The sequence below is a fragment of the Pleuronectes platessa genome, chromosome 13 (genome assembly GCF_947347685.1).
Source record: "Pleuronectes platessa chromosome 13, fPlePla1.1, whole genome shotgun sequence".
NCBI classification, from domain to species: domain Eukaryota; kingdom Metazoa; phylum Chordata; class Actinopteri; order Pleuronectiformes; family Pleuronectidae; genus Pleuronectes; species Pleuronectes platessa.
The window spans coordinates 5,011,201-5,023,273 of NC_070638.1; the positions used below are offsets into that span (position 1 = coordinate 5,011,201).

General features: G+C 46.8%; 1 protein-coding gene across 1 annotated transcript in view; it reads right to left on the reverse strand.

Moving 5' to 3' along the window:
• Positions 1-12,073, reverse strand: part of LOC128454507 (receptor-type tyrosine-protein phosphatase mu) — a 127,007-nt gene that overhangs the window by 73,473 nt on the left and 41,461 nt on the right. The window contains exon 10 of the mRNA XM_053437921.1: positions 11,078-11,371. Within this exon, the coding sequence (XP_053293896.1) occupies positions 11,078-11,371 (294 nt within the window). The remainder of the gene's footprint in view (positions 1-11,077; positions 11,372-12,073) is intronic.

Genomic DNA, 12,073 nt, shown 5'->3' on the forward strand with positions numbered 1-12,073 from the left:
GAGGGAAGTATTTATTCATACATAAATATAAATTTGTATTTTGTTGGCGTGTGGTAAGAACATTAGACGTATTGTGTCGGTATAATCACGAGGAGTACTGGCCGTTTGCTGAACAGCTCCCTATGATTGTTCTATAGCCTCTCCCTGGAGTTTTGTGGAGAAAAGGCTAATTGTTTGTTGCCCCATTGGCTCCCTGTAGAGCACATGCCAGCTGTCTGAGGGAGGCGGTAAAATGTGAGGATCTGTGGCGGACGTCCAATCACAAACTTGTACCCCATGACTCAGAATGACATCATCTTGTTTGCGCGAACAACAAGGTGTCTCATCCATTACGGAGCCCGGTCGTGGTTGACTTTGAAGAGAGAGGAACGGGGGGGGGGGAAATAGCCCGACACCTAATCTTAAAGGGACGGATCGTGCGGAGCGGCTGATATCCTTTAAAAAATCCTTTTCGTGCAGCCATTTTGTTTAAAACAGGTCCTCGGGGCTGGTGCGTGAATGACAGGTGATGAGTTGAGCCTATTACCTCCATAGTCTTACTGCAACTCTTATGTTTTATTGACCGAGGAGTAAGAAGCTCGGTATCAAAAGCACAAATCAAAACACGCTATATAACAGGCCTCTCTCTTGAAATCCATGCCATTCGTTTTCCTTTCTTCCTTTTTACAGTTCTCACAAGCAATCAGACACTGAGGGCGTCGTTGGGGTGAAAGTACAGAAAATATGATTCTAATATCTCTCCGGTATGGCAGATATTTCTTGTGGAATAGAGTTATAATAATGGCTGTGAAAGCACCCCTCGGAGCAGGAAATTACCGAGGTCTATCTCACGCCAGGGCACACGGAGAGAGGGCTCCGGCGAGAGGGAGATTGGTATTCCGAGCGGCGGACAAATTATCACCTGCTCCTGCACTCGGCGACGTAATTGAATAATTTGAATTTGACATTTACATTGAACTATTAGTGATTTTTTGGTCATTACAGCGTGACATTTAAATAATGTTTTTGGAAATTACCAGCACATTATTGCCTCTTGTTTAATTTGAGTGGCTCCTGCTTGCAACGCCGCCGCCGCAGCCGAGGCGATAACACGATTTCCCCCCAAAAAACATGAAACACACAAAAACACAACAAATAACCGCATGTTGCAGCCGTCTGTCCTAGAGGGGGCTTCAAATGGTGCACTTAGCCCCTGGGTGGAACCAGACATTAGTCCTGGATGAAAGGAAACAAATTGGGCATGTCCGGAGCACAGTCTCTTTATGCGAGACAAGTGTGTGTGTGCGTGTCTGTGTGCGTTTGCGTTCTTTTGTTTTTTAGCAGTGCAGTGTGCGTACGCGTGCACAGCCTCTCTCCTCTGGTTCCGCAGCCTCTCGCTGGCCATACGTACAAGGAGAACAATTTACTTATCAGATTTTCCTCGGGCTCCGCATTCGGAAAGCCGGGGATCTTTATCAGATCTACATCGATTAAGAGCAGGAGAGCCTGGCGCTGGCGTAGACTTCCATCTCTACCTGCTCAGCAAACAGAGCCAGGCAGGAGGGCGGGGGGGTGGAGGGAGGCAGAGAGAGAGAGAGAGAGAGAGAGAGGGGGGGGGGGAGATGGGGCTACTTCCACAGTGATTAGAAACCCAGAGCGAGTCAAAGTGGCTCCGCAGCCTAGTTGCTATCTCATCAAAATAAGACTTTGGGTTTGAGGAGAAGCAGAAAGAGGAGGAGGAGGAGGAGGAGGGAGCCTGGTTGTTTGGAGATGGGGGGGGGGGGGGGAGAGAGAGAGAATGCCTCGACTTTCTCAGGATGGCATGTAGGCTGTCGGATTCCCTGCTGGAGAGTCGGCCGGGTGCTTGTCACACACATGCGCCTTTTGTCGAAGACGGTGCCAAAACAAAACGACAACGGCAAAGATTAAATCTCGGCCGCGTGTTGTGTGTTTTCATGTAAAGATTTCCCATTCGAAGCCAGTTAGGCCCCCGGTATTGCCGTCACTTATCTCTCCATTGTTGTGGGTGTGTGTGTGTGTGTGTGTGTCTTGTTCTTCTTCTTCGCTCTGTTCCGTCTGAGCTGGGCGGACTGGGAGGCGAGCACCATTTGTTTGCCTCCTTTTGTGTTGCGTCTCGGTGATAGCACGGAGGCCATCGAGGTAATGACATGGGTTTTACACTTAGGAAATCATTTTCATATCCCGCCGAAGCGAGCCGTAATAACAGCTTTTGATAACCGACAATCAAAGCTCCATCAGCCTCCTAGAGTGCTCCTCCACGCAATCCTCTGGAGGCAGGGAACGAGTGGGAGGGAGGGGGTTAAGAGGGAGAGACGGAGGGGGGAGTCATGTGTGGGTGGGAATGGAGAGAGAGAGAGAGAGAGAGAGCTATGAGACAGAAGGGGGGGGGGGGGGGGGAAGTGCCAAAGTTTTTTTGTTGCCATCGAAAGCAACAAGTGCAGCCGGGGCCGCGGGGTTGACGCGTTTACACATGATATAATTGATTGCTCTTAAACGGCACTCTGTACATGGGCCCGTGTGTTCCAACAGCCCCCTCTACTCCCATTACACAGTCAGAGACAAATGCCCACCAGCCGGGGTAACACACACTAACACACTCACACACACACAAACAAACACACACACACACACACACAGGCACTCTGCCCGAACACCTTGGAGGCGTGGATAATCACGAGGATTTATTGAATGGTGGTGGTCGCTCCTCACTCTATCAAGTCCATCTATATAGGCCTCGTGATGAATGGGACTGCCACCATGGCTGAGGACGAGGGTCGGGGGGGCCCCCCTACGACTCGCTGGATCGAATTGAAGCCGCAGAATGAGCCCCGGTGCCGGACCCCAACCCCCCCCCCGCCGAAGCTGTAGGAGAGGAGATGAATGGCCGAAAGCTCTCGTTCTCTATCCCGGCAAAGAATTGAGCGGGAGAGCGAGAGGAAAAGTGAGACGCACTTTGCCGGCGCAGGAGGATGATGCATGTCAACACTCGAAACTGTCAAGTCACACGAGGACGTGCTCGTCCTTGTTGGTGATGGACGGCCCCGTGGCGGCCGAGCAGCCAGGCCAACTAGCAACTGTGCAAATAGAAACACTGGAAAAAACAAGGATTCTTAACAGTTATCCCTTTGTTTGCTCCTTTTCTTATCAACCCATTTTTTATTGCTTGAATATAACTTTTGGTAAATCTGCAGTTAAGCAAGTCTCCTTTTACCTATTAGCAGCATTTCTTTGCGCTGTCACAAAGGATGATAATGATTAGCTACTTCTGATGTCAAGGAAAATGTCTAAATTTCATGATGTTACAAGTAAATAGGAAGTTGTCTTGATCACCTTTTCATTTATATTGGTATGAATTAGAAAGAACAGCAGCTGATTATAGGAGCAGTGCAGTTGGGACACTGGGAATAAGATAAATATGCTAAACTGAGCATCATGGTGGTGCTGAATGTGTATATAACCATGTCTGTGTTCACCTGTAAGCAGCCAATATACAATAAAGGCAAAAATACCCTTATAATATTTATTTTTGGTCTAGAAAAACACCACTCATCATGAATTCATTTACTAGCTTCATCATAATCAAGCTACATGGAATCATATTATGTTAAATACAAGGCAAGGCAGTGGTTTCAAAGTTAGCAAACCTAAAAGAGGATCTGCTCTTTCCTCATCGCGGTGACACTGCAGACACTTAAGACTTTCCTAAGAGAACCAATAACCTATAAAGTATCTGCAGCTGCAAATCAGAAAAAAACAGCTGCATTTATTGGTGACAGAATCGACACAAATACATAAAAACCCTAGAAAAAGGAACGAATGAACCAATAAATACCAGAGTGTAAAATGTCAGTCTCCTCTATCTCTGACCATTTAGAGGAAGTGTCAGGGGCGAACCTGTGAAGGGAAAGAGCGAGTCCACCGAGGCAGATGAAAACAAATGGACAGCCGGTTCATTGGAAGAGTCGGGGCAGGGGAGGTGGAACTGGTTAAATCAATCTTTCATTCCGTTTCCACCAATATGCTGTGTGGTGATTGGGGTCAGAGTGACAGGTAGAGTGACCCCCCCTGACCTTTCACCGGCCTCAACACACACACACACACACACACACACACACACACACACACATACATCTCCACCGTCACACCGGGCTCTGTCTTTTCTGTTCAGCTTCCCGGGGAACACGCCTGTGGTTAGAGGTTGTAAACGAGAAGATCACACGCCCTCATTTACCGACGGGGACACAATCTCTCCGGGAGCAGTGGGAGCAGTGGGAGCAGTGGGAGCAGTGGGAGGTTACCACAGTGATTCTTCAACTTCACCGCTCCCCAGATGGCCCGAGCCGCGCCGTCATTTGTCGCCCCCCAAAAAAACCTGCACGTGTCATACACAACTCGGGGTGTTACCTTGAGTGTAAATCAAACTGTGACGCTTGACTTTGTGAAATGGTTGCTGTGTTTTTCCGAGCCACATACGAGGGAGATATACGAGAGCTGAGATCCAGCGATGGAGGTGGGGGAACACGGGGAATAAATCGCCCCCCCCCAGCCCCTCCTGACATTCCCGTCCTCTGGAAACGTTCTGGAGCTGGAGTTATAAAACCCGACTGAATGAGTGCTTCCTGGACGCCTTGCAAAGGGGAAGGGGACATCTATAATTCAGCAAAAAGGCTGGAGAAAATCTGTGACAAAAATTACGGCAGATAGAGCGTGAATTATTAATCACGGGGGAATAGAAACATTTAAAGACCTTGAGAAGCATTTCAGTCCAAATTTAAAAACAGCAGAATAAAAGGGATTCTTGCCGAGCCTGACTAAACTACCGCTGTTTATCATTCTCCTGAGGTTTGAGAGTTGAGGATACAAACAACCTCAGGGATAAGTGTTTGTGAGGAGCTGAAGAGGCGGCTCCAGAGAAGAGGAAGAGGAGGAGGAGGAAGAAGTTTATGTGGATGTCGCCAGAGTATCATTTGTGCACATCTGTTCTCAGAGTCCCCATTCCTTTGTACTCGGGGAATAGATAGATGGAGTGATGGAGATGAGGGAAATAATAAGAATGAAGAAATACAAATGCACTGTCTCCATCCTTTCTCCCTTTGCAGCAGCAGCAGCAGCTTTTTGAACACGCGTCCTTGAGAAGAACACAATTTGCCTTTTGTGGAGCCAATATCATAGAACACAATTTGCCATTCTACTTCCAACTGCATGTGATAAAAAAAAATACTTCTTTTTCATTGTGGTCCTTCAATAACCTTCCCCGCACACCACAAACTCAATCTAGCCTGTTTTCTCTGAGTGACAATGGAACACAAATTCAATGGGACTCAAACCAAGGCTTTTCATTTTCCTCGCCACGGGCAATATAGAAACCCTACAGGTCACATGACTGCCGGCTATTGTGGGTGACACACCAGACCAGTGTTGTCGGAGATAGCGAGGTGAGGAGGTGAACTTCTTTTCACCGGCTCCGGGGCAACAATGGCATTAATTAGACGCATCAAAACCCAGCAAACCATTTTCCTTTTCCCTTTAGACCCAGAAGAGACATATCAACTCAATCTCAGCCTGATAAAGACAGGGGGGGGGCAAAGCTCCAGCTGACAGATCCTCACTCTCCTCTTTGTTAATACACCGTTAAGGCTTGGGGAGAATTAGTAAGACGAAATATCCTGACTCCCTTAAGTGAAATGTTATAAACTGACGGAGCTGAGCTGATCAGCGGGCTCACAATAGTCCTGTTTCTGTCTTTCAATGAACTTCAAGTTACCATTGGTCAGATGTAAATAAAGTCGTCTGGAGAATAAAAGGATCCATTCTAGGTCGGCTAGGGCCTAATTGAAATCTGGCCAAATCAAAAACAATAACAAAAGACCTAGTTTGGTGACGTCATAAAGCAGCCTGGGTGATTCATGCTCACGAGGTAATGTATACGTTTTATTTACATTCTGCAGCAAACAGCAATGAAGGATCACAGCAGAGGCAGAGAAAGTCACAGGTAAAGATGATATGACGGAATTAAAAGGAAAAATCAAATGTCATGTTACCTTGAATGAAATCAGGGGATTTCTGTGGGCTTCAACATTGTTAGAAACAGTTTGGATGATGTGTAAACAAACGAGTCAACTACAGATCAAATGTTTTTTTGAAATTATAATGAAGAACTGCTACATATTTTCTCTTTAAGCAAATATTGGAGGAAGAAGACTTTACATTAAGGCTTAAGGGGAAGACATTTTTTCAGGGAAGTGGAAACATTATAATATTTTTCATTATGTTGTCGTTCATGTAACAGCAACAACATGTTTATAACTTTTTAATGTCGGGCAGTTATGGTATTGTTCAGATTTTTCTGTGCATGATACAAATCCACACAGCAGCGCTTTTATAATACAGTTCATATACTTAGGTTGCTTTTTTTTATCCTGACACTGTGACTCCACAGATGAACATCATTTCATCTTTTATTTCCAATATAATATTAATATTAACTACAACCTGCTTTTAAACCTACATTGTATTACATTTTTTATTTATTCATGCTCAGCAACTAACTAAAAAGAGGAAGGAATATACTGAACATTACCATTCAACATGTAACTGAGACAAACAACCTGTACAGTTAAAGTGATTGCACCACCAGTATCTTCTCCATGTTGCCCAACAGTCAAAATCCGACCTGGTCTTTCACAAATCAACCAGGAAGCTAAATGCAAATCACAGACCTTGGTGTGGGGGAACATAATTGTGCAGCTCCTCCCTCCTCTCCACTGCTCCACACGGCCGTTCAAGGGAAGGCTGATCCCTGATTAACGCTGATTCCCTGGTGTTCATTAGCCCTCAGTGCAACAGAACGGCAAAGTAAAAACAAACAGATGAGACGACTCCCACGTGAGACCCGGAGCGCAGATGGAGACAACTTATCGACGGCGATGTGGAGTTTGGCAGAGGGCTGGAGTCGGAGCAGGTGTTTGGACCCAGCATGGACATCGTGTGCTGACATTTTTTTTTTTTTTAAAGCGCCCGAGAGCCAGTGGGACGGAAAAGGCCATCGGGTGGAGATGAGGCTTCGCAGCACAAACTGTTCATCCACCATGGAAACTGTGAAAATAACTCATGCTGACATCACCCTGTCTAAATCAACATCTCACAATATTAAAAGGACACGTTATGATCAAGTTGAGATGCATATTTTTCATTTGGGGGTTATTATTTGAAAAGGTTTACATGCTCCCTTTCCTCAGACTGTCCATTGCTGAAGCACCTCTTTTCAGCCTCTGTCTGAAACCCAGGGCCGATTGGGTAACTTTGAATATAACTGTTTTATTTGAATAACAACCTTCTCCCAGTCTGAGCCCTGGGATGGAGCGCTGCTGCAGAAAAATCCACATCCAATACATCTGTGTTTGTCTTAACCCAAAACAGATTGAGATGCGAGGCAGAAAATCTCCCGGCAAATACTTTCTCCACACAGATCTGAAGTGGAACTCAGACTACAGACGAGTGGCTGTTTAAAGTTTCCCTCTCCGCCTTCCCCCCCCGGGCTGGAAATGGTTTCTCCGCGTGAGATGGGCTCTCAGTGGTGTTGCTGAAATGCGGCGCACCCTGCTGTGATCCTGGGGCCTCACCTGATAATACGGTGTCTTGTCTGGAGGACTGTGAAGTGGTAAACAACTTCACGCAGACACACACATTTCACATGCATGGGGAACACGGGCGGCAAACGCCTTTTCTCTTTCAGCCAGTGTTTACCGGGTCATTTCGGCCGCGTAGGGAACGAATTGAGAGCGGCTGAGAAATCCGACATCGACAGTCCAAAGACACGAGGATGTGCAGAAGCTAAATGTTTTCTGGATCCCTCTGCAGAACCGGTGAAACCTACCAATAAGCCCCGGTAGAGCAATCACAGAGCCTTGGATAAGACATTCTTTTGATGTTCACTAGTGCTTCATGAGAAAAGAGAACGAAAAAAAAAGAAGAACCTTTCAAGGCGGCCCTTTCCTTCCTCCTGCGTCTGAATTGAATTGGTGGCGTCCTTGCATTATACATTCCCCATTCTACAGAAGATTGAATTAAAAACATCCTTTGTCATCAGAAACATTGCTCAGTTTGGCTCAGTTTGCCGAAGTGACCAAGGCATGGCTATGAATAATTATGCGGGAGACATTGGTCTAAAGTGGCCACAGATTTTCATTAGCGCCTCCAGACAGCGGTGCAGGGAGAGTTGGGGGTGGGGGGGGGGGGGGGGGGGTCTCCGGGCCTGTCTGGATCAACAGTGATGTATCACACAGCCCCTGTGAGTCTTAACCGTTCAATTAGGAGCTCTGCCGAGGCCCGGCCCCCGTCACCGGGAAAGACCAGCGGCTGAGCCGGACAAGATCAAGAGCCGCTTCCTCAAACACACTTCAGGAGCCGGGGCACATCCATCTCCAAGACTCCGACCGGCAGGGTGGCCGAGGGGCAGGACCCCCGCAGATGCCCCGGCTCTGAAAGGCCCTGCACAGGTGGGGCCGTTCATTCCTATCAGCCGGGCTAAAAAAAAATGAATAAGCTATGACCTTCACAGTGGGAGGACGGGGGGGTCACACCATGAGCAGGGAGGGGAGAGGAATCTCATTTTCATCAGCATTTCTCTGGACACCAAACAGCATTAGCCCGGGAAACTGCTGAGGCCAGGTTTGTTTTTTTTCCCTTCCCCACGTCGGCCTCCTGGTTCCACAGCACGGGGACTTAGCTGGTTAATGTTGTGAGAAGGGCAATTTGTACAATATCATCAGGCGTCCTCACAGTGTTTGTGTGCTTGTTTGAGTTTGAATGGGCCGCAGCACAGCAGCCATATTATGATCCAGATCTAAGGTGCCACTCGGCTTCTCACACGATATCAATCTGTGTTGCTGGTGGATTAAGAAGCTCACGGGGCGTTAGGAGCGAGAGTTAGCCGGAATCAACAAGCAGTTAGAAAGTTAACCATGTGGTGGGGCAGTTTTCCGCTCTGTGTGTTGAGCCAACTATAAATCATATCAATTATTAGGACGTGTGGCTGCTCCACATAGGGGAGGAAGTTACTTTAACTTACTCCCCCCCCCCCCCCCCCCCCCCCCCCTCCATTGGTCCACATGTTTTCTCAGACTTCTTTTTACATATGAGACTTAAAGTGTAGCTTCAGCTCTGAGCCACTGATAAATTTTGAAAAATGCTAAAACCTGGACAGGGGACTCTTGGGGCGGGGCCCGGTGTGAAAGTGACAGTGAAACATTTTCCGCGACATAGAATCATAAGGCACCACTGCTACAGAGGGCTTTGTGGAGGTAGAGGACTTTTCCCCCTCCAGAATCCCCCATAGTGGGCATTAGTGTGGTGGAGGACTGTGGTGGACCAGAGCCACTTCAGTCTTTCACCCACATGTTTGAGCCTGTCTCCTTTAGACACCGGGTTTGTTGTAGGGAGGAACCAAAGGTAAGCTACTGGAGTAAGACTAGAATACAAATTTTCTATAAACACAATCTCCTGGTAATGAATATGGCCAATAACTTTAAAATAAATGTCATTACAGAGAGGCTCTGGCATTTGTAGCCATTTTCAACCCATGAAATACCAATATTTGTATACATTTGGTAAGAGTTAGAAATGAAAATAACTGTATTTCATCAAAGAACAGCTAAACACCCACACATTCACATCTGCAGTATCTCTTTAAAAAGGTCTAAATGTTCCAGGAGCATCATTTAGAAGAGGATTAATGTTCATATCCCTGAAAAATATTAATGAAGATCTAAAGGTGAAAACAGAGAAAGCACAGAGGGCTTTGTCTACTATAGAAACAAATAATTACCTGAGTGTACTAGCAATAATATTTGTTGGGAAATTTATGAGCTGCAGTTATTTTCTTCACAGGGAACGAGGCTTTAGAGAAAACACAATGGAGCTCTACCAACAATGGAGCCCTGACGATGATTTGTTTATAACATGCAGTGGGTGATTTGTAAAAATAGGAAAAAGTTTTCATGATGTTTTGGTTTGTGTAAAGTACATTAGCAACCGTACAAACACAAACACACAACACACAAAACAAACGCAGCATGAAAGGACTGCTCGATCTGCTCTGACCACTGTTTTCACACGATCGTTGTGAATTTCAGTGTCTCCATCTCTGTTTGTTTAAGTGTGTGTGTGTGTGTGTGTGTGGTGGTGGTGGGGGGGGGGGGGGGGGGGGGGCTTTTGTTCTCCGTGCTGCGCCGCTGTAATTGTGTTGGAGCGGTGAGCAAAGTGCTGACGGGGAAAGTGAACCTCGTTTTTCAGCCGTTAGCCGTAACAGAGATGTTATCTTCAGCTCTAGATGCAAAGCGCCTAATGGCCTCACGTTGTAGCCCACTTACCAACTCATTCATCCACATCACACACACACACTCGCACACACACACACACACACACACTGCCCGCTCTGAAGGGGGTTCACTTAGGTCACTCGTATTGTACATGCGCTGAACTCACTGGTTATTGCTGTGTTCTACAGTCGGAGTAGAACACCAGGAGTAGCGCCACCTACAGGTACCCACGTGCAGAGCACTTGTTTTTCTCTGTGTATACCTCGTACTTCATTGTTACCTTGAATATTTTATTTTGTATGCCACGAGCATGTGTTGATATAGCAACCATGGAGTTGGTTTGCCTTAAAGTGGCTCTCATTGTGTGTGTGCGTCCTTCAGCAGCTCAGCTTGTATCTGATGGAGTTGTCCTCTTCAGGCCTGATATGTAAACTTTGTTAGAAGAGCCCGGGGTAAACTTTGCCTGGGTGCTTTGTAGAGTACAAGGTAACAAGGCTTTCAATATGTTTAGAAGTGTCGTGCCAGCATATTATTTATCCTCCCAGTACATTTCTCACATCTGAATATGAATGGATGAATTATGTGGTTTCCATTTCTCGTTCACTTACAAAACTTAGATTCTGATTTATGTGTTCTACAACTTGTCACAACCAGTACAGCCTAACAAATTAAGCCTGTGACACTATGAAACAACAAGGTATTATGTTTTCTTTAAATCCCAGCGGTGCTCTTTAGGTAATTGTGTTTTTTGGTCTCACCGGCACATCTGGTCCTGGCCCTCAGAGGCGGCCCCGGGGCCCCGGTGCCCCCCTCCAGAGGTCGGGTCAGCAGGACGCTGATCTCGTACTCGGTGTCCGGGTCCAGGTGGCCGATCTTGTGTGTGGTCTTGTCCACGGGCTGCAGGTCGTACATGGTGCCGGACACCGTGCGGTACTCCACCTCCCGGTCGATGATCGGGCCGTCCCCGTTGATGGAGTTGGCGTTCAGCTGGATCCAGAGGTAGGTGGCGCCGACAGCGGTCAGCTGGGGGGGAGCAATAGGCACGGGGGGTTCTACGGAAACAACATTTTTGATGTTAGATGTTTGATAACCACATTAGAAATGGTGAATAGTATTTTTCATTCCCTCAAAATAACTGTAGATACGTTCTCAGACCTGAGCACACGTCGAGTGTCTTCACGGTTTCCAACAAACAAGGTGTTTAAGAAGAGCCGTGCAACGATCGATGGCTCCAGCTGGGTAAATGAAACGTCTCCTCCTCAGCAGCACAATGACCGACTCATATAATCACACACGTCTTTTGAAAAGTGACGGCAACTTCCAAGAGAGGTGTAAGCGAAGTCACCCAGACCTTGGGTGACTGCTGCTCTCATTGAACAACGTATTGATTTCAATCAGAGGCCTTCAATGGAAAAGACGCTGGTAATAGACAACTACAGTAGCTGTCATCTCTCTCTCTCTCCCTCTCTCTCTCCCTCTCTCTCTCTCCCTCTCTCTCTCTCTCTCCCTCTCTCCCTCCCTCCCTCCCTCCCTCTAAATCAGCAACTGGCTGAGTCTCTCAACTCTTGACGGTTTCAGGATTTAGTGATTTCTAATAAAAGCCAACAAGAACTGATGAGAACACCTGAAACTTAACTGTGTGCATGTTAATGACGTTCAGACAACTTGGTGTTAGTCGCTTTGTGTGGATATCAAACAAGCAATTAAACATGACCACGTTAAGCAGTGAATGGTTTACAAAGGTTCAGTCTGAC